This window comes from Hydra vulgaris, chromosome 13 (assembly GCF_038396675.1).
Source record: "Hydra vulgaris chromosome 13, alternate assembly HydraT2T_AEP".
NCBI classification, from domain to species: domain Eukaryota; kingdom Metazoa; phylum Cnidaria; class Hydrozoa; order Anthoathecata; family Hydridae; genus Hydra; species Hydra vulgaris.
The window spans coordinates 24,405,089-24,429,798 of NC_088932.1; the positions used below are offsets into that span (position 1 = coordinate 24,405,089).

Genomic DNA, 24,710 nt, shown 5'->3' on the forward strand with positions numbered 1-24,710 from the left:
AAATTTTCATAAATTTAAAAAAAACTTTTTTATTACTTAAATGTTTAATCTATTTACCAAGTGCTTTTCAAAATTATGTTTTTCTGCTTAAAAATAGAATTAGTGGTTCCAACTTCTAAAAAATTAGGAGATCTGGCACTCCCAATTATCATCTAACCAATCTTTACGCTATTATTATTAGCAATACCTTTGTGTTTTTTATTACTAAACATTTAATATCTTATTTTGAGTCTAAAAAATAATTCATTGAAAATCAACAAGTATGCTCTACTATTGACTTGTTAATAATAATAACAGATTAAATGTTTTATTGTGTATTAGGTAGAGCCATAGCTCTATCAAAAGCTTTTGATAAAGTCTGACATCTTGATCTTCTTCATAAGCTTCATATGGAGTATCTGGGTTAGTTATTAGACCATTCTTTTTTAATTGCACTATTAAAGTTATTCTTACTAAAAAACACTCTTCTTTATTTTTAGTAACTTCTGAGGTACCACAAAGTTCCATTTTAATTTTGTCTTGTTTCCTAACTATTTAAATGACTTTTCTGATTATCCTACCATCTTACCTCTAAAATAGATCTATTTCTATCATTTTGTCTTTAATTCAATTTATTTTAAATTTAATTCATTTTAACTTTTGTTTGATTCATGCTTAATATTGTAAAAAGATAAAATGTTGCATAACGGATCTTAATAATGTTTGCATGTTTGTCGCGTTTTGTTTAACACTCTCTAACAATTTTGTTATATAAAAATTTAACTTTTATACGTTTTCTAAGTCTTTTTGCTTACTTTTAAACTTACATATATATATAACTTAAGTTTTGAATGTAAGCGTATATATACTTCGATGTTTAAAACTGCAAAAAAAAAAGAAAAAAAAAGAGTTAGAACAGAAAGAATGAAAGAACATACTTACCACGCATACAAGCACACATAAAAACGTACGTAAAGCATTTTTTAATTTAAAAAATTAAAAAATTTCATAACTAAATTAGTTATTCTCAAGCATAAACATTTTAGGTGAAATGTATTTTCGAAACAAAGAATACAAAATTGAAAAAAGTGGTCTAAATATGACATTTTATTTGTAAAATTTATTTATTTCTATGCAAAATTATTGTTTTAAAACATAAATAAATCCTCCAATGCATAATGGTAAAGTTATTAGTTCTGCAAACAAAATCCAGGATCGAAGTTTTATGGAAAGAATTATTAATTGAAAATCTTTTGATTCGTTAAGATGAGGGAACTTGCAGTTTGGAATCGGAACATTTAAAAACGAACATAGAGGTTCCCACCCCTCAGCGACATTATACTCAAGCAACCTCTCTACTGGTACAGCCTTCTTAACCTCCTTATTGTAATCGTTAAAATAAGATATTTCTTCTCCTTTTCTAACTTTGTCCATGAAATGCCAGAGGTGACTAAACTTTTTACCCATGTATAAAGTAGGCCACAAGTATTGATCAAATATTTTAAAGCGAAAAAGATTAGTTGGAAAGCTGTTTAAAACGCAATAAACTTTGTATACATTCTCTCTCACAGATTGGCTCCATTTTATTGGATCTCTGGTAGTTAATAGAACTTTGGCTTCAGGAAAAGCTCGCATAGCTTGCTTGTAATGATAACAAAACGGAGCGTCAACTGCAGCTAAAAAACCATTTTCTAAAAAAAAAATTTTGAACTCGTTATCGGTTGCATCCCCGCTGAATATTTTCAAAAACTGATCCTCATATTGGCCAATATGTATCATGTGCATCACTTTTCCCTGTAAAAGCATTTGCAAAGCAACCATCAGAGATTGGGTTCCTGTACGTGGTAAACTAGCACCAATCAATATAAACTTCAGCTGTGTGGCGGGAAACTTCTTTTCTGAATAGTAAGAAAGTGTAAGTTATAAAAACTTTGCGAACAAAAAAAAAAATTAAACAACTTTTTTTTTTTACAAATCAAATATTTTTTTAACGTCAGAAAAAATAAATAAGAATTCAAAAAAAAATTATTTTCAAATCGGATACATTATATCTTAATGTGTATCAACTCTAAAAATGAATGTTTTGTGCAAAAAACAGAAGAGTGGAAGTTAGGAACATATTAAGGCGGCGCTCACACACACACACACACACACACACACACACACACACACACACACACACACACACATATATATGTATATATATATATATATATATATATATATATATATATATATATATATATATATATATATATATATATATATATATATATATATATATGTATATATATATATATATATATACATATATATATATATGTTTGTGTGTGCGCCGCCTTAAAAGCTTCCTAATTTCCACTCTTCTGTTTCCAGAACCGCCAAAAGCGTTCTCTCGCCTCTAAAAATTAAAAATGAAAGTTAATTGAATCTTTTAAAAGTCAAAGCTGTTAAGTTCTTTAAATATTTAAAGTTAGGAAAATGTTTACAGAAATGTTAAACAGTTTCATAATAGAGCTTTGCAAGTCTTCCGATTCGCAAAGAATTTCGCGTTCAAAAGATTCCACATGTTTTTTATTTCGTTAACCCTTTCGCGACTGAGTTAAAAACAGCTATATGACTGCGCGTAAAATAACGATCGAGGATCATGATCAATTAAAAGAGTACTAGTCAGAATTTTAAAATAAGACCTTGCTTTTTTTGTCCAAGAGTTGGCTTTCAGAATATTAAAAAACATAAAAAAAAATTTTATTATCTTAGTAACGTGATCAAAATATATCATGTTGAAATTAAAAAAAATATATAGTTTTCTCTATGTAACCTTAAACAAATAAAGAAGAAATACATAAACATATCGTTTTTGATATTAAATAAATGAGACATTTATAGTGGTGATCAAACAAAAAAAATTTTCTCCACTATCATTGAAAAAAATATCAAGGATCTCATTTATGACAGTATATTTTTTATCTACTTTTGTTATTTTTTAAAATTGATTTTTGAGCGATCTATAAATGCAATTAACAAACGGTTTGATGCGTTAACTTAAGAAATTATTCACATTTCAAAGATAAGTTTAAAGTTTTCCCCAATTGCTATAAATGGTTTGAAATATTCAAAATTATTTATGAACCGTCATGCGGGTCACTCGGTTAAGATCTGATCAAGTGTCCGTTTAATTCCAAAACAGAATCTATTGCATTAATTTTTTCAGCAAATGGTTAGACACTTTCGATTCTTGCAGACCAGCGTGTATTTGACATAGCGAGCCAGAAACATCTAGTGTTATTTTGTAATATTTCCCAGTGTTATTTTTAATATTTTATTTTTTAATATTTCCTTTGTGGGTTACTACTAAATATATTGTATAAAATTTGTATAGTGCCAAAAAATCTTACAATTTGAATACAAGATTCTGCTGCATAAACATTACATCAATTTAAACTATGACATACAAAAGGAGAAAATATTGCCACTTGATTAATTTGCAGAATAACATACAAAAGGAGAAAATATTGCCACTTGATTGCAAAATGCAAGCTTTTTAACATTTATAGTCGATTTGTTGAAATTAATAGTAACAGTAAAACACTAAACTATTAATTACTTTTAATAGTAATTTATAGTATAGTATTTTTATTGATATATTTATTTGTGTTTATTTTTCTTTTTTATATATTATATAAATAAAAACAATAAATTTATAATAAAAGACAAAAATTTTTGTATATATATATATATATATATATATATATATATATATATATATATATATATATATATATATATATATATATATATATATATATATATTTAATTATTTCGTCAAAAACTTTTAATTACTCAGTCAATTAATTAATCATTTAATAGTCTTTAATTAATTAATTTAATTAATCAATTTAATATTCTATAATTAATTGATTAATAGTCTTTAATTACTCAGTCAATTATTTAATTACTCAGTCTTTAATTACTCAGTCAAAAATATGCCTTTTCCATCGGAAAAAGAATTCTTATTACAGTTACTGGAGAAGACTGAAGCACTCATAAAAAGAATATGGTGGAATGCATTAATCCTTCTTAACAAACTTTCTGACGAAACTAATTCATCCAAACCCGAAAACTATGGCATTAAATCTGCAAAATAGCCTCCACATATAAAAGAAATGACTATGTTTGAAAATGATTTAATTAATCTAGTTTAAAATATTAAACTTCGTAAAGTGAACAACAAGTTTCAAGAAAAGCTATCTAGCGAAATATAAACTTTGCACAAATCACATAAAACTTAAACTAAAGCCGATAAAACTCCAAAATGTACAGAATTTCCAAAAAAGAGTATAACCATCTCCTTAAGAACGCCGTTACAACTACATATAAAAAGGCAGACCAAAATCTGAAAGATCGAATAAATATTGAAGGTAAACATCTTTTACCTAATCATGATGTTTTCAACAGAATATAATTAAATGGCACCTTCAATTGTTTTTTCACTCTAAAGTATCACAAAGATAATTTTTTAAACAACCCTACAGTTTGCCTATTAAATCCTGCAAAAAACGAAGTAGGAAGAATTTCTAAAGTTATTTTATCAAAAATAAGTTGTGATCTTAGAAAAAAAGTTTGCATAAATCAATGGCTAAACTCACAGAACGTTATAGATAAGTTTCAAAGTTCTAAATATAAATCAGTTATATCGAAAATTCTGAATTTTCGATATAACTGATTTTTATCCTTTAATTAATGAAAATTTACTGAACAATGCTATAACTATTGCTAAAAAATACTTAATTATAAACAAGATGAAAAAAAGTTAATATATCACGCCAGGAAATCATTTTTATTAAACAATGGTGAAGCTTGGATTAAAAAAAGTGGAGGTTTATCTGATGTCACCATGGGAGCCTTTGATAGCGCAGAAGATTGTGAGTTTGTTGGAATATTTATCTTGTTTCAATTATCACAGTCTTACAATAAAGATGAATTCGGATTGTATAGAGACGAATCGGAGTGGCCAACAGATGGAAAAAATTAAAAAGCACTTTGTGAAATTTTTTTAAATAATGATCTTCTGATATCCATCACTTGCAATTTTAAAATTGTTAATTATCTGAGCTTAACGTTAAATCTTAATGACAGTTCTTTCCAACTTACTGCAAGCCTGGCATTTCCATCATTTATATAAATGCTGACTCTAACCACCTTCCTAGTATACTAAAAAGCCTTCCTCAAACTATTGAACTAAGATTGTCAACCAATTCTTCTAACGAAAATATTTTTAAACAATCCATTCCTCCTTATCAAGATGCATTATTTAAATCAGGTTTTATCTGCAATTCGTTTACCATTCAAATAAAAAACCGATCCCATTTAAAAATCACAAGCGAAACATAATATGGTACAATCCACATTTCAGTACAATGTTGCAACAAAAATAGGCAGTCGTTTTTTAAACACGTTAGACCTGCACTTTCCGGTTGGTCACAAACTTCGAAAGATATTTAATCGAAATCATTAAAATAAGCTACTCATGTATGCCAAACATCAAGTCCATAATTAATTCGCACAATCACAGAATATTATATACTCAAGATAAAGATGAGGGAGAAACATCAAGTCCATCATTAATTCGCACAATCACAGGATATTATATACCCAAGGTAAAGGTGAGGGAAAAACTTACAACTGTGTCAACAAATCTATCTGTCCCATGAACAATTAGTGCTTGTCTAAGAAAATCGTTTATCAAGCCACCATGTCGTCAAATAAACCTGACTACAAAGAAAAAGTATATTTTGGCTTATGTGAAACTCCATTCAAATTTTGGTATGTTAATCACCTAAAATCTTTTAACATTAATAAATATAAAAATGATACCGAGTTGTCTAAAGAAATTTGGGACATAAAAGACAAAATGTTTACACCCTTGATTAAGTAGAAAATTGTAAAACGTTGCAATCCTTATAACGCTTCATCAAAAATTTGCAATCTTTGCTTATACGAAAAATTCCTTATTTTTATATATAAAGGTGATAACTTGTTAAATAAACGAAATGAGTTGATTTCAAAATGCACGTAAAAAAATTCCTCTTATCTTTTTTTGTCACCGGTGATTAGCTTATATTTTGTTTTTTCTTTGGTTGCCATCAAGTATGTCTTAGCAATCTAAAGATCTCACTACACAGTTTTTGTAATTTTTAGCGATTTTTTGTTTTGTTTTTGATTTTGTATCCAATGGCTGATGATTGCCGTATAGATATGAAACTTAAAGTACCATAGAAAGAGTTTTTTTTTCTTCGTTAATATGTATGTATATATATATATATACATATATATACATATATATATATATATATATATATATATATATATATATATATATATATATATATATATATATATATATATATATATATATATATATATATATATATATTATTTATATATTTGCAAAAAATGGTTTATATGCAAATATATAAATAATATTTATATTATTTATATATTTGCATATAAACCATTTTATATTTAAAAAATTAAATTACCCAGTTAAAATTTTGATATATTTGCTATTTTTCCAAGTTATTTTCAGCATGTCGAATAAATTTTCATGTTTCCTTTCAACTCGAAATATTCCCAGAACCTCTTAAATATATACATTAGGGGTGTTCAGAAAAGAAAATTTTTGAATTTTCAAGACTAAATTATTTAGATTTGAAGCAAATTTGTCTAAATTAACATCCAAAAAATTTGAGCATAATTGAATCACTCTTTCCATGCCTTCAAAGTTGGTATTAATGATAAATAGTAATAAATTGCAATGAAAGTTTACAAGAGAAACCTGAGTGAAATGGGCAAAAAATGTAGGCTGAGATCTAATTAAAAAAAAGAAATTGTTTATTATTAAATTGGGAAAACTTGGTCATTTCTATTTTTTAAGAAACTTACTTCAATATATTTACATATAGAGAAAAAAAGAGATTGATTAAAAAAGTTTAATCTAAATGATCTCAATAAAAAAACTTGTATTTAGAAATTTAACTTCAAACAGACATGGATATTTACAATATCAAGCTTACCTGCTATTATGGCAGGTTTCATCAAATGTTAAGCAGAAGTGACAAGTGCCATTCTGAATCAAGCTGCTGTTGATCTTAGATTAAGTAAATTTGGCTAAACACATTAAAAGTGAAAACATGGCGAAGTTAAACATTTATAATTAGGTAAAAACAAGAGAGATAAAATAATGGCTTTTAAAGCGTGAAGGCTCTCGGCGCCCCTGAATACTGGTATAATAAATTTATGTTTGAAGTTTTTAAAAAATAATCGAATAAAATGCGAACATAATTAGAAGAGAGGCTTATCGATATGATGGAACAATATGTTGATAATTGCAACAATGGAGATGAAAAGTAGAGCAGACTGCTTTCTGTAGACAAGGTTCATTCTGCTTTCAGGAGCTCCACAAGAGCTCAATCAGTCTAAGCAAAAAAAAGTTAGACTGTATTTCCTCTTTAAATAAGAAATAAAGCACACACAATATCACATAATATATTACATAAATTAGAAAAGGAAGTTGATACTTCTACTTATATTTATTTATTTTATTTATTTTATTTTAGTTCGTCATTAAAAAAAGAATACAATGCCGTTTTATATAAATAAAATGTTAAGATCAATAACTAATCTATAATCAAAAGAAAATCAAAAAAAAAGATAAAAAGAAAAAAAAATAATAATAATAACACCTAAAAATTAAAAATAAGTTAATAGGAGAATATAAGGAAAAATTAAATTAAAGACCAGTTAATAAGATAGTAGTTAAAAAATTAACAAAAAAAAAAAAAAAAAAGAAGACGAAAAAAAGAATCTTAAAAAGAATTTATTTCATTTACATCGTTAAGAAGTTTTTGTTTGAGTTTTTGTTTGAATAGAGAAAGTGAAAAACAGTTTTTCAGCTGGTTATTTAACAAAGTGTTCCATAATTTAGGACCTCTGATGGCAATAGAAAATTTAGTAACCAAATAGTGCATTTTAGGTTGCTCATAACTGCAACTTGAAAATCTTCTAGAGTACTCGTGGTTAATTTTTTTGAAAAGTGTATTAAATATTATAGGAGTTACTTTATTATGAAATTTGTACATAAATATAAGAATTTGATAAAGGTTCAACTGAAAAACATTAAGTATGTGATGATTTTTAAATAGTTCTTTAGAATGTGTAAAACGACCTCCACCTGAAATAATTTTGACAACGTATTTTTATCTACTAAGCAATTTTTTTAACTTTACTTACATAAGAGCTGCACCATGCAATATTTGCATAGTTTATATAACAATGTATGAGGGAGAAATATAAGATTTTTAAACAGTTTTAGTTTAATAATTGCTTAGCTTTGTATAGAATGTCAACATTTTTTGAAATTTTATCTTCTAACGTTTTTGTCAGGTTTTCTTCAAGTATCACTCCTAAAAACTTTAATGATGACTCTCTAATTATTTTAGAGTTACCAATATAAAGATCAGAAACTTTTAATGGAATATTTTCTTTATCGTGAATTCTATGAAAAAAGTATACTTAGTTTTATTTAAGGACAACTTGTTTGCCTAAAACCATTCCGCTAGATTTAAAAATTCCTACTTTACTATTTTAAATAAAAGGTTGACATCTCCATTAGAATAAAATAAATTCGTGTCATCTGCAAATAAAACTAAATTTAAAATGTTTGAAAACTTATGGAGGTCGTTTACATAAATAAGGAATAACAGTCGACCCAGAATTGAGCCTTGGGGAACACCGCAAGTTATAGTCAAGTAATCAGTTTTTCCTTCTTCGTGTGCTATGTATTGTTTTCTATTGCTTAGATAACTTTTGAGCCATTCTAAATATATGCTTTTAATTCCATAACTTTCAAGTTTTTTCATAAGAATGCTATGGTCTACTGTATCAAAGGCTTTGTTAAAATCTATAAAAACTTCGATGGTAAACTTACTTTCGTCAAATGCTTTAAATATATCGTCAACAATATTAAAAATGGCATGGTCAGTTGAATACCCTGGCTGAAATCTAAAGTGTTTATTATATAGAATATTATTTATATTTAGAAAAGTTAAAATTCGGTTATATATAATTCGCTCTAAGATTTTCGAGAAGCAAGGAAGTATTGAAATTGGTTTGTAATTTTCAGGATTAGAAATGCTTTCTGATTTGAAAATAGGTATGACTCTCGCAACTTAATATATAATAATTGTAAATAATGAAAATAAACACACTATACTGAAAATGATATAATAGGGATAGAAGACATCATATTTACAGTAAATCTTTTCTGAAAAACAAATGAATAGAGAACGTGTCTCTCTTTTTTTTAAAAAAAAATGAAATATCGAACATGGTGGACACAAAGACCACAAGACTTTAGCAAAATTTTTTTTTTTTTCGTAAAAAAAAGCGTGACGTTATGACGTTATGACGTTTCAGGATTTTCAGTTAAAAAGATACTAAGACCTAAAACTAAAAGAATTGCAAAGAAAGTAGATAAAAAAAAAAAAAAAAGAGTGCTTAAAAATTAAAAATCTTTAAAAAATAAAAAATCACTTTAAAATCTTTAAAATAAAAAAAGTTATCAACAAATTAGTGCGGACCACATCTTTTAGAAACTCAGCAAAAAATCTAACTAAATGTAATACCAAAAAAAAAGAGTTTTATAGTATAGAAGGCATCATATTTGCACCTCAAAACTATATATTTTATAAAAACTATATTGAAAGATAATTAAATAGATATTATATATCTTAATAGATATTATTAAAAAAATTAAAATATGGCGAATATAAATATTACGTGAATTTTGCGAAAAAAAAATTGTGAAAAACAAAAATCAATTTAAACGTTGATTTAAATTTTTCTGATTGTTTATGTTTGCCATTTGACTAATTTGCTCTGATTTTTTTAACGTTATTATTTCTGATTCCAAACTAAAAGGTCTGTTTAAATCACATTTTGAATTAAAACATTTATTTAACTGATTTCTTTTTAAGACCAAATATATTTCCTTCATAATTCATTCTGATCAGGAATAATGGAAACTTTTATGAAATTTATAAACCTTTTAATTGTTTGGTGTCTTTTATTGAACTATCTATATTAAAAGTAGTCCTTCCAAAAGTTAAATAAAATCAGAAAAATAAACTAATATAAATAAGAGAAATAACCGCCTAAAGTAAAACAAATAAAAAATGTTTTTTTTTTATTCTGGAATCCGTTTGTGAACGATTAACTTGTTCTATGACATGGACGCAAATTTTCCACCTTTTATTTTTATGAAAAAATAAGGTGGTGGTGACCGTAATTCGTTTCTGATTTGTGTATTCTCCGCGCAAAATTCTTTATCGATGAAAATAATTTTTCCCTTTAATTTATGAAAGTTATTTGTCTTATCTTTATAATCAATTAATTTCAAAATTAAGGTTGAGACTTTTTTAACGTTTCTTGTTTCAGTCCTATGCGTCCGTTCAATATTTGCACCTTTTAATCCATGTGTTTCTTTAAACAACGTTTATACTTTTGCTTCGAAATTGCTCTAACTTTGATTCTCGCTTTCTTCCGTCAACACTCAGACTATTTCTTCTCGATCTTTCGTCAACACTCAGATTATTTTTTCTCGATCTTCGACTTCTCAAAGTTTTAATAACTCACTGCTATCTTTTATCTTTATGCTGTTCTCCTTTGTTTTTATCTTTATGCTGTTCTCCTTTGTTTTTGATTTGACTAATACAATTTATGCCTTTGTTTTTGATTTGACTAATACAATTTTTTTGGTAGCGATTTCTTCGTTTGTACAAATGATATCTTCATTTGTACAAACAATATCTTTATTTGTACAAACTTACATAAGTAATTTTAAACGTTTTATGTAAATTTACATTTCCGTTTAAGTAATTATTTTTTTGGAAACGACTTTTGCTTTATAAAGTAAGTTTTTTTAATTTCAAAAAAAAGTTATGTAAAAGAAGATTACATCAAAAAGTAATTTACTTTTACATGTAAAAGTGAGTCACTTGAAAAAGCTGTTTACTTTTACATTTAAAAGTTAATTACTTTTGAAAATTATATTACATAATATAAAAGTCAAACTGTAATTTACATTTACCTATAAAAAAACTATTTAAAAAAAAAGTTATATTAAAAAGTAACTTGCATATGAAAGTAAATTACATAAAAGTAATATGCTACCAAATGTAAATGAAATTTACAAATAGAATAATATTTTTTTAAGTACGAATTTTTTATATTAAAAGTAATTACAAATCTTTATTAAAAATAAATTATATAAAATAAAATTTAAATTACATAAACTTACATTTTTATATAATTTGTAAAGTAAATTAAAAGTAATTTATATAAAGTAAGTAATTTACTTATATTTTACAATAACTTTGACAGGATCTTGTACAAAAGTAATGCAAAAAAGTAAAACTTTAAGGCTCAAACATTTAGTTTGCCGCAACATTTGATTTTCGCGGTTTTAAATATTTCTTTCCTGTAAAGTTTGAAAATATAAATAATAGGTTTCTGCTCATGATTAAAACCCTTTCTAGTTCCGTTCCATGAGAGTTTCACTCTCTGGCCAACCATTCCAAAGGTCTGGAATTTAGACAAAGCTAAAACAAGGCAAAAGGCATATATACACCCATGGGAAACTCAGAAAGGGCAGTTTATAACCATGAGCGAGATCTCGTCTCGTTCTCATTTCTCGTGAGAAATGGGACTTCTCGTGAGAAACGAGAAATAGAAAATTCTCGCGAGAAGTAGAACGAGACTTAAATATTATATTATTTTCCAAATTAAAAATTATTATAATTTACAAAATGCTTAATAATTTGTTTTTTTAATTAATTAAAATTTTGACTCCGTGATTTCAATAAATCTAATTAAAAATTTAATTTGTTTTTGACAAAAAAAAATTAAATTTATAATTAGATTTTTAATTTGACTTTTTAATTAGATTTTTAAAAAAATCTAATTAAAAAATTTTAATTTTAAATTAGATTTTAAATATTTTTATATAAAATTTTAAATACAAAAACTTTTTGAATAAGATGGTGCACTTTCGACTTAATTTCATCAGTTTACCAGTGAAATTCAACTAGACACATATTGTTCATATAGAAAAGAAATATTCTTGCCTCATTTCAACGATCAAAAATGTTACCAAGAAAAAACAAAATCTGGAGATATTTTCAAAAAACAATTGAAGGTGCTGAATGCAAGGCGTGCAAAAAGTCTTTGAAAACAAAAAATGGAAACACAAGCGGACTTCATCGTCACCTCGAAAAAAAACACAAGATTACGTTGAGTATTCTGAAAAAACTGACGACTCTCTTCTTCCTTCTCCTAAGAAGAAACAACGAACCATGGTCGAAATGCTTGAAACAAAGTCGAAATATGATAAAGACAATTCCATTCAAAAATAGTTTGACTCTGCAATGCTGGATTACTTTTGCACTGATCTGGCATCCTTTTCAGCAGTTGAAGGAAGTGGTTTCAAGAAATTGTTTGACATTGCAAACCCTAAACTGAGCCTTCATCACAGAACAACATATTCAAGAAAGCTTTCAATTCGGTCAAGAGAAGTTCAAGCTGGAATGAAGAGCATAATAACGGAGATTACGCCAAATCTAAAAAGTGCTGCATCTACTTCTGACCTTTGGACGTCTAGAGCTCAGGACAGCTAGACACACAGGTATCTTAATTGAAGGAAAGCTGGATTCTTTCTTAGAAGAACTTAATTTGACTGCTGATTTGCCAATGTACTGCGTGAACGACCAGGCAAGAAACATGAAACTTGCAGTCAAATTGTCAAAGCGCCTTGACCAATACTTGTGCAACAATCATATTTTGCGATGTGCAGTTCGAGACTCATTTGGAATGACTGCTGGAATGGATGATGCGTTGCAAACATGCAAAGATTTGGCTTCTTTAACTCACCAGTCAACAGTTGCAGCTGAATTGCTTGAATCAGAATCAGACGCTCAAGGAATCAATTTTAGACAGTTACGCCAATTTGTTGACACAAGATGGAATAGTGAACTGGATTGCATGGCTTCTGTCCTACATCTAAAGAGTGCAATTATCAGCTTATGTGCAAATGAAGATATTTTTTCTTCAAAGACTATCAGTGCATCACAGTGGAAATCAATCGAGGGAGCAGTAGAAATTTTGGCACCACTTAAAGAAGCTACAGAAACGTGGTCGGCTGAGTCTATTCCAACAATTAACACTGTCGCCGATTCTCTTTTTTTAATCCATGACAAAATTGATCAATTTATTGAGACGGATGGAAAAAATGGCTACGGTGTCTTGTATGCAAAAAACTTGAAAAGCTGCATTGAGAAAAGATTTCCTCTTTTTCACACTGGAAACTTATTGAGTGCTGCAGCAAACTACTTAAATCCTGCTTTAAAGGGACTTCACTTGAACCTCTTCAAATTTCAAACAACAAAAGAATGGTTAGCCTCACAGGTTAAGGATAATGTTGAGTGCCAACCTGTTGCCAGAGTCCTTTCAGCAGATTTGTCCCCTAATTCAAAACTGAAGCGCAAGTTAAACGTCAGACTTGAAACACAAGAGCCAACATCTGAACTGAATCCTATTTTGAGCGAAATGTGCCAGTATGAATATCTCCCTGCTGCCAAAAAAGACTTTCCGATTCTTGATTGGTGGAAATTGCATTCAAATACATTGCCAGAACACTAGAATTCCAGAACTCTTCATTAGCTAGACAAATTTTAGCTATTCCAACAAGTTCAACTAAATCAGAGAGAGTTTTTAGCTCAGGTGGAAATGTCGTCCAATCATCCAGATACAGCTTACACCCAGAAAAAGTAGAACAGATCATCTTAATCAGAAAAACATTGTCTTGTTGGAAAAGTTTGGCAAAAAAATTCTGAATTAATATTTGAAAAATTTGTTTACATTTGACAAATGTCATTTGTGTTTATTTATCAAAACCATGTTTACATTTTTTTTTTTTTTACTTGGATTTTAATAAATTTGTTTTCAAAAATTGTTAAATTTCTCGTCTCGTCTCGGTCTCACGAGAAGTATAAACTTCTCGTCTCGGTCTCGTTTCGGTTCGAAAAAACCTAGTCTCGCTCATGGTTAGCAGTTTATGTAAAAGGAAAATAATTGGCATAATAGTTAGTTCTTTTTAACAAGTCTTTTGCGTAAATGTATTTATAATTTAAAAACTAAGGAGAGAAAGTTTAAACCTGTCCTGAATTATGGGGGTTATAACACCATGCCCTAAAGATTAAGAAGCCCCGAAATTTTTAAGTGGACGCTTTATTTTGTAAAGATTTTTTGTCACTTTGATGCAAAAAAAGTCTATCTGCTCAAGAATATCCTCTAAAAGACTTGGTTTAAACAACTACGGTAATTTTATATAGACATGTATATTTAGAACTTTTCACGTATATATCTTTATCTGCGTGTAATATCAGTGGCCTAGATACCGTAAGGCTATTATAAGCAAAACTTACGATCCCACAAGCAACTGAACCTAGAGCCACAAGGTTTAAAAGCCGTTTTGCACCTTGGCCATATATGTCTACTGACCAAAAATAATTTGATACGTTACTTTGTAATATATGTATAATCCGAGCTGTAGCTAAGCAATGATTTATACGTAGGTTAAGAAATCTTAATCTACGCATCAAGTGATCACAGCCTGGAGAAAAAATCAAGTGATTAGAGCCTAGAAAATAAAGACCCTAAAACATTTACCATCCCTACCGCAAATGTAAGGGCAACAAATTAGTAACTTTTATTTTTTATTTTCTTACACTAAATTTAAGTCGAAAGGTTTTAAAATTCAAAATTCAAAACTCATAGGTTAATATTATATAAAGTTTACACCCAAACCGAAGGGGTGGTTGTTTCAACATTTTTCTGAACATTTTAATGTGATATAAATAAGAACATACTTAAGTTTGGTACTTAAGTATGTTTTATCTACCAAATGTATTTTTATCAACCAAAATAATTGGTTTTCATAATTACATTAATATTACATCTCAAAATTTACGCAAGTAAACACCTTTATATTATTGGTTCCATAGAGTCTTTAAATGACTTTAATATGGTTTTTAACAACACATTAAATGACTTCATTTGTACGTAACTATTAATAATAATATTAGTTAAAGATGCTGTTTATTAAGTAATTCTAATCCGTTTGGTGATAATAGGAATCGCCGCATTTTCAAATTCTGAAACCTTTTTACATTGCTTTTAAAATGGTATAATACCACGCAATACTTGTATTTATATCAATTTCAAGTTAAATCTTGCATTTTGTTTAATTTATAATATCATGGATAATATTTTTTTAAACCATTTCATTTATATGTTAAAAAAATAAAATTTTTTAAAATTTCTGTTATTTATGCAATATTTCTTCTGTTATTTTAGAAAACGATTTCTCTTTTTCTAAAATAACATACTAAAACAGGAGAATTCGGTATTTCAGCCACACATATATATTAATTTTAATAAGTCACTTATAAAAACTTAATTTTGTTTGTTATTTGTTCAACAAATTTTAAGTCCGCGTCATTTGATTACTTATTCACGAAAAAAGAGTTTCTTTCGCTCCGAACTTTTGAATGAGGAACATAATTTGATTTTCAGACGAACTTATAACTTAATTAAAGATGATATTTTAAATCCCCTAAATGATTGGGGATGTTGCTCAAAATTTACATGGTCATAGTTTTTGAACACTAAGAGAATATTGCATGGCATTAGAGACTTGTTAATGAACTTAAATTTAGTTTAAAATGTTAAAAAAAAATGTACCTATATATACAGTATGCATAAAAAAATAATCGTACACTTGAAAAATAATCATAATTTTAAAGGATGCATCGAAAAAAAAGAGTTATTCATAAAAATATTTAAAAGTTTTTTTTAGATATCTTCTCAAGTATTGTCTTAAGAATTTTTTTGTGTATTGGTGAATTAATTGCTTTTCAAACCTTTTGAATTTTACACAATTGATCTAATGATGTATAAAATTGACTGCAAAAAAATAATCGTACAGTTCAAAAATAAAGTCAAATTGATCAAATTCCATGGAAATTAAAATTGGATGGGGCCTCCTTTAGCCTTGATGGTTTTATCTAGATGAATTGGCATTGAGTTGATCAAATTTTGGGTCTCTTCTGTTGTTATATTATCCCATGCCCTCATTATAGCTTCTTTCAAGTTGTCGTTGCGACTAAATGCTCGGTCTCTAATTTTTCTATCCAAAATATACCACAAATTTTCTATTGGATTCAAGTACAGACTTTGAGATGGCCATTGTAAAATATTGATGTTATTTGTGTCAAAGTATACCTTTGTTTTCTTAGCGGTATGTTTTTGATTGCTATCCTGCTGGAGTATGTATTTGCTTCTCATTCTTAATTTTTATGTATATGGTTGCAAGTTAGCTTTTAGAATTTCACAATACATTGAAGCATCCATTTTGTCATCAATAAATATAAATTTCCCCACTTCTTTTCAACTCATACTACCTCAAACCATCACATTTCCTCCTCCATGCATTACACTACCTCGCAAACAACTCAATTTATAAACTTCTCCTTTTTTTCGTCACACTATTTGGGCTCCATCTGGTGAGGCAAGATTGTATTTTGAATCATCTGACCACAAAATTTATTTCCAAATTGATATCAGCATTTTTAAGTACTTCGATGCAAATTCCAATCAATGTTTCATTTGTTTAGAAGTTTAAAAAAAAGGTTTATTTCAAACCACTCTACCTCTTTATCCTTCTTCTCTTATACAATTTCTGATTGTTTGAGGAGTCACTGTAGTGTTATGATCTTCTTGAATTTTTAAAGCTAATTTAGCTGCCAAAACAAATCTATTTTTCTTTACATCAATGACAACATTAATGATATTTCTATCAATTGCACTGGTAGTCTTGCGCTTTCGTCCTCTACCAGCCACACTAGTAACGGTTCTAATTAGATTATGCTTCTTAACAACTGAGAAAATGAAGCTATGCTTTGACACAAATAAAATCAGTGTTTTAAAATAGCCATCTCAAAGTCCGACTTGAATCCAATAGAGAATTGGTGGTATTTTTTGGACCGAAAAATTGGCAAACGAGCATCTAGACGCAAAGACAACTTGCAAGAAGCTATAATGAGGGCATGGGATAACATAACAACAGAAGAGACCCAAAGTTTGATCAACTCAATGCCAATTCATCTAAATGAGGCTATTAAGGCTAAAGGAGGCCCCATTCGAAACTAATTTCCATGGAATTTGATCAATTTGACTTTATTTTTGAACTGTACGATTATTTTTTTGCAGTCAATTTTATACATCATTAGATCAATTGTGTAAAATTCAAAAGGTTTGAAAAGCAATTAATTCACCAATACACAAATAAATTCTTAAAACAATACTTGAGAAGATATCTAAAAAAACTTTTAAATATTTTAGCTGACAACTCATTTTTTCAAGTGTACGATTATTTTTTTTGTATACTGCAAATGTTATAAACTCATCGCTCTCACACTTATGGCATGAAACTTACTTTTAGTTTTACTTTTTTAACTTTATATAATTTTTTTTAAATTAATCTTGATGTTATTTACATCAGTTAATTAAAATGTTTGTTTAAAGATTGTCTGGTTTATTGTTCTTGCTTTGGAAATGGCTCTGCATTTTGTAATTTTATTCTAAGTTTTGTATTTTGGCTTCTTTTAATAACAGCGTGGTTGTTGCTAAAAACCAATCTAACCAAATTAAATGTTATTTCTAAAAATAACTAACTAGAATAATTGTTAGATAATAGAATAATAAAGGAATAATTGTTGTCTGGAATAGACTAATTGAATTTAATTTATTTCAGACAACAGTTTTATGAATAGCTATTAATAAATGAACAAACAAAAAAAAATAATTTTTATTTCTGTTAGAGTGGTTGTTACAACCAGGGCTGACCAGGGTCGTCCCGAACGGGGGGTGAGGGGTATCCCCTACCCCAAAGCTGTTATATATGCATTTGAGTTAGCACATTTGTACATTTAGTTGGCGAGTTTTGAAGTATAGTTAGCAAATGTCAAATATCGAGAACCCTATTTTTTGTGTGCGTGTGTCTCTTTAGTTGGCAAAAAACACATGCGACCTCCTCCCTCCTCCTTTCCCAATGAGAGACCTTTTCGGGACGGCCCTGACAACAACCACGCTGAAAAAGCAGCAGCAGCGTCGCTACAAATATGTCAGGTTCCTTTACGGTAAATTTTTATCAGGGCCACTAACCTATTTCCTCCCGACAAAAAAATTAATACTATAACAAATAAATCAAAAAATTGCCTTTTCAAAGCTTTTTTGCAAAATATCTTTCTTTCTAAAAAGTTATAAACCCCAACTTTAAAGAAAAACAAAATATTAAAGAAAAAAAATAAGGATATGACCGTCATTGCCCAGGAAACAAATTTAACACGCATGCTCATCGGGACTACGCAAATGCTATCAAGATAAAGTAAAATCAAAGTAAAGTCTGAAAAATTAATTAAAGTCAAAAAAAAAAAGAGATTCAAAAAAGTGGAGTTCTCCAGTTGGTTCTGAAAGAATTTTTAAGATGTACTTTTATTAAATTTACACATGTGCTAGAAGTTTCATAGCTCCAGCTAGTCTGGAAGGTAGTCTGGAACGGTTGGAAAAAAAAATACAAGATTGTTCTAAAACATTATTTTAATTGAATAAGATTTTATTTCTCGAATTATCCTTGTGCGGCTTGGACACCAACGCAACAAAAAGGAGGTTATTAGGGTGCCCACAACCTATAGTAAAATATCAAACAGCTTTCCTTACCATCTTTTTTCAAATAGATTATATATGATAAAACGCAACAAAAAATTATATCTGATAAACACTCTTTTAACCATATACATTATATCAGATAGTTTAAATTTTTTATAATTTTTTGAAAACTGTTCTAGCAGTCGATGTCCTTACGGATACCAAAAATGTTATATTGCATTATATTACCATAACAAAATACTTGATTCAAAGAGCAAATACAAAGAAAAAAAACTGGAGAAAAAGGGCGCTCTGAAGAACAGTCACTTAGCCAAGGTTTACACATGCATGAATTACCCATAGCTTAGAAATTATGCTCCTTTTACCCCACCCCCTACCCCTTCGCCAATGTTTCATTATGGCTACTAACCTATTTCTGCTTTTGTTAATTAGTTACTTTTACACGTAAAAGCAATTTGTTGTTTAGAGGTAGTTTTATTTTACTTTGTAAAGTAAGTGTAATGTTTTTTAAATATTATATTTACGCGAGTTTACTTCATAAGTAACTTTTTTTACATTTAAAATGTAAATTACATTTCGATGTAAATTATTTACATTATTATAACAATATTACTTTTTAAAGTAATTTACTTTAGACGACTTACCATTAAAAGTTACATTTACAAGTAAATGTAAAAATGCAAATAACTTTACCTGTAAAAGTAAGTTACTTTTTCAAGTATCAGTTACTCATTTAAAAAACTTAACTTAAGTAATTAGTTTTGTACACGTTATATAATTTATGCAAAAAAAAAAACGAATTACTTTTAAATGTAAGTAAATTATATATTTTTTTATGAGTTATGTAAAGTAATTTACGCTAAAAAGTAATTCGCGCTTTTACATCAAAACAAGTTAGAGTGCCATCCCTAATATTGAGATTCCGATATTTGCATCAACTTTTCAATCCCCTTGGGAAAAACTGGTGATTTTCTAGATTTAAAAATTATTGAAATGAAATATGATAGGACAAACTTAAAAACATTTTTTTTTGCATTCAGGTTTTTGAGGAATTGACAAACTGCAATTCCATATTATTTTTTCATAGAGTTTTTTTTGTGACAAGTTATCTTTTTTTATTTAAGGAGTTTTAGTATTTTAAGTGTTTTAACTAAATTTAGTCATGTGCTCTACACATTCAAATTTTATTTGAGTGATATCAAAACCTTTTTAAGCATTTAAACTTTTTACATCATTAAAAGGAAGAAGTATCTCTATCACTAAAAAACTCAATAAAAAATTAAATTATTTTTTTTAATAGAGTATTAGAAATTCATTTTTAACAGAGAACTAGAAATTCCTTCTGTGCCTGCAGACTTCATACTTCTTGATAAGAATTTTTGATTTATTTCGTAATTTTAAATAACTTTCCAGCACTGATATTCCTTTTTTTTAATATTTATCTCCAGAAATTACTCTAATTACACCGTGCAATGAACTGTGATCGTCTTTCTATCCGGTATCATTGATTGAAACTCATACGTTTGGTATATTTTATTGGTATGGTAAGTCAACTTTTTTAGAGGCTTTAATTTCCAATAACATACTAACTCTGTAGCACTTTTATAAGCAACCATAACTGATTTGTTTAATTTTTGAAAGCAATTTTTAGAGATTTTCGCAACCAAAACCCACTTTTCGATATGCTGCACTAATATTATTAAGATATAGTGAACTATTAATATATAGTGAGAACTTTTTGTGTATCAAATTTAGCATTGAATATAATGTGTGATGAATTTAATCCTAATGTGAGTAAATGCTTGTTTCATCTTTTAATGTGAGTCAGTTTAATGTGTGACAGCGCGTCCATTTCAATTCTAAAAAAGGTGAAACTCATTTTGAACTAAAATCAACATCTGATAAAGTTAGCAGCTATTGTATGCAGTTTCAACAATCGATTTTTTAAGAATTGCAAATTAAAAAAAAGAACTAATTTATTTTAGAATTAAATGTATTCAAATGATTGAATATGATTTCGCTTTTACTTAAACTTATAAGATGTTTAGTTTTTAGAAGATGATGAACTGTTAGATTTTGTTATTTGCAATAATGCCATTAGCGTTTTATTCTTTTTGAGAAATTTCGTTTATTTTTATTTCCTTGTTTCTTTATAAAATAATAAATTTTTTTAAACATATTGAAACCTCATTTTGAAAAAATTGTTAGGAATTAAGAAAAAAAGTTAAATAAAAAATAAAGATGCAAACTGATCAAAAAGACCAGAGATTAGACTTAAGAATTGAAGTATAATATATTTAAAACAAACCAGAGTCTGCACCTTACTGTTTTAAGTTTTTAAAAATCCAAGTATTTAAATGTTGCAAAGGCGTCGTTAGGGACAAACTTCTTTAATATCATTTGCTAAAAATCTTATTAATGAATAATAATAAAGAAAATAAAAACATTGTTAAAATATCTTTGAAAGTTAATCTTTATTTATTTATTTATGATAAGAACATGGAACAGATTCGTAAAATTGGGTTTTATTCTTTTTAATTTCTTATAATCTTTCTTTTTAATTTCGTATAATCTGGTAAACTTTTACCAGATTATACGAAATGTTTTATTTATTGTTTTAGCAAATAACAGTTAACATAAAAATTGCAAATTTATGCAAATAGGAGCGGTTCATTAGATTTTTATAAAAAAGACGTTGCAAGACAATATATCGTTTTGTGATTGATTAATTTTTATTTATACGTACCAATCCTAAACTATTTATACGTACCAATCCTAAACTATTTATACGTACCAATCCTAAACTATTTATACGTACCAATCCTAAACTATTTTAACTATTATTGCCATTGATTGCAGTGTTATCTGCTTTTGCTTCTACGAGCTATTGAAATAACTCTTTTATTTTTAAATACAATTTAGTATTGGGATTCTTTCAAAAAAAATGATCGAGTTTTGACAGGAGCTCTTTAAAACTTCGCATATCCATAGATTTTTGTTTTTCTCAAGCCGTTTTTGTGGTTGTATTTGAACATTCAAAGTATAACTAAGATATTTTAACGTCAAAAAAGAAATTGGTTGTGTGAGTTTGACAACTCAAATATTTGATGGTTAAACGACATGTTTGATGATTATACGACACGTCGTATGTCGTATAATTTAATTTTATTTAGGGACAAACTTAGTTTCTAACAAGTTCCAGATTAAAATGAACCTCAACCACCTTTTTGAAAAAAATAAATTTTAGAATTTTTCGGAATTTTGATTCTATAATCATTCCTGCAACATTTAATTAAAAAGCCTCAAAAATAATATAAAATTCTATATATATTTTAATTTGGTAAAAAAAAGATATCACTTTTAAATTTTTGGTGCGATCTGCTAATTATTTTTGTAAAAAGAACTGGGCCCCACCGCCTTGTTTTTAAACAAAAAAACAAATATATAAAAAAAAAAAAAGTTAAAACACTAATGCAAATATCAATTCGACGTTTTCCAGTGGGCACAGCACGTTTTTAAAACGTTCTTTGGACGTTTTTATTAGGTTTAAACTTTATAAAAACGTCTAAAAAACGTTTAAAAAACGTACCGTGCCCACTGGGTTTGTTCTATTTAGGTGACAAACATTTTAAAACTATTTAGAATGTATACAGAGTAGTGAACTTGGATTTTTAAAAAACCGTTTTAAAGATGCATGATATCATTCTGTTTAAAAATTTCTCTTTCAAAAGATTTGTTAAAAAATATTGATTAAAGTTTAAGCTTATAATCAAAAGACTAATTTACTGAATCTCCAAAAAATTGTTGAAAGTTAAAAAAAAAAAATTAAATTGGCTTCTTACCTGTTTCAAAGAGTTGGGAAAGTTTACTGCTTGCCATTATTAATTATGCTTGCTTTAAGTTGTTTTTAATTTTGCTAAAAGTTATTTTTTCAAAGTTAACAAAATAATCCTTTTTTTTTTTAAAAACTAGTTAGGATAAAACTTTAATTTATCTTTGAATAGTACAAAGTTCATTTAAAGTTTTTAATCCAGTTAAGATTATATTTTAAAAAACCAATCGTAGATATAATATGTAAGAATGTTGGAAGTGATAAGAAAACTCTAGTAAATTTTTATTTTTAATTAAGTTTGTTTGTGAATAACTTCGTAACACCTAAGTATTCTAAAAGAATTTGCGACTATTTGGTTACATCAGATTTTTTTCAATTATAATTTTTAAATTGGAAGCAAGTTTAAATCCCGTGCTAAGGAATAAAAAAAATTTAAAAAAAAAATTAAATTTAGGGAAGGGATTTTGGTCACAACTTTTTAAACTTCTAAATTTTACTTGGTCATCATTTATAAACTTTAAAGAAATTTTTTTTAATAATATTTTAATTTTATCAATTTTTATCTTATTTATGGTAGACCGGGAAAATGTTTTAAAAGTTGCCCTCACACAAAACGCAGTTTAGTGTAGTTTTTAAGCTAACAGTTGTTTATACAGGGTCTTCTAATTGGAATTAACCTTTTGATTTTTAATAAAACACATATCTTTTTCAAATGAGCATATATCTAATTGAATATAAAAGTAGACACGTGACAATTTGAACGATAAAAATTCAGATTTTTTGAATTTAAATTACAGAAAAATATTTAGTATTGCTAAAATATTAAAATTTTTTACTGCGTTTTGTTTTTATTCAAAAAACAATTAAAACCAATGCTATTTTAGGATTTTAAACTAGGTAATTTCAATGAAAAACACTGGGTAATTTGAGCATGCTCGTATTACACAAAAACGGCATCTTTAAATCAAGTCAAAATTAAACGTTTCTACGCATTGTTTTTCTAACGAAAATGGATTGGATTTTTAGTTAACATAATTTTCTTAATGAAATAATCAATTTCATAATTTTAGCAACAAAATTTCGCGTCACAGATTTACCCGCTAATTACTGCATATAAATTTACCACATAAAGTCGATTCAAAAAATAGAAAGCAACTTTAACTAAACTGCTTACATCTAAGAATTTTTAAGTATGCTCATATTACCATGGTGCTCTAATATGAGCCTAATCTACCCTATCATTGAACCTTTTTTTTTTTTTTTGCGTTGTTAAAGAATTTTTTTTGTGCTAACGTGCATGTTTGACGCGCAGAATTGTGTGTTCGCAAAAGCGTTGGTATAATAACAATATGTTTTCGTTCATAAAATTTAAACTAAAAATATAAAAATATAAAAATAGTGTTTACAGTTGTTTAAGTTCTCTAAAGCGCGTTTATACGCGTATGTACGTGTTGTACAGGTAATGCATGCAAAATAAAATAAAAAGAATTCAGTTCCATTTTTAAATTCGTTGAACCAAAAAATCCTTATTTTGATCTAAAATATCTATTGAACTCGCGCATATCGAATAGTTTGGTATTTCTTCCATTTTTAACTTAATTTGGCTCATTGTGCGCCTTAAGATGATTTATATTTATACATAATTCGATTATACTTATACATAATTCGAGAAAAACGCAATTTTATAAAAATTTTAAAATTTTTTCGTCATTCCCCTCCCCCTCTCTACATACACACATTTTGCAATACGCTTTTTGAGTACCCTCCACCTTTCTAAAAGTACCTATGCTTTTAACCTATTTATCTAACATTTTACGATATTTTTTTAAATTTAGTGTTTCCTTTCTTTTATAATTGATCCACTGCCCTCCCATCTCATATACGCCATTTGCTGACCTTCTCTTCCCCTCCGAGCATATGTACTTTATGGACGATCCACAGTGTATCGCTTCATACAAGCTAGGTGGACAAAATTCATATCAAGAAATCGACTAATTGATAATGTTTTCACAATAACAGTCCTACATTAGTAATAACTTGCGGTGTTAATTATGAA

General features: G+C 27.6%; 1 protein-coding gene across 1 annotated transcript; it reads right to left on the reverse strand.

Annotated features, from left to right (window-relative positions):
• Nucleotides 1-983: 983 nt before the first annotated feature.
• LOC101241542 (uncharacterized) lies at nt 984-22,817 on the reverse strand. The gene is made up of 2 exons (XM_065815018.1): nt 22,665-22,817; nt 984-1,877 (listed from the first exon to the last, which is right to left on the reverse strand). Exons 1-2 carry the CDS (start codon nt 22,699-22,701, stop codon nt 1,120-1,122), a joined length of 795 nt encoding a protein of 264 aa, XP_065671090.1. The 5' UTR covers nt 22,702-22,817; the 3' UTR covers nt 984-1,119.
• Nucleotides 22,818-24,710: the final 1,893 nt, after the last annotated feature.

Excerpts from the sequence above, each read along its gene's own strand:
- LOC101241542 (XM_065815018.1), bottom strand. The coding sequence starts at position 22,701 with ATGGCAAGCAGTAAACTTTCCCAACTCTTTGAAACAG. Across the intron at positions 1,878-22,664 it reads TTCCCAACTCTTTGAAACAG|AAAAGAAGTTTCCCGCCACA; the intron begins GTAAGAAGCCAA and ends CTTACTATTCAG.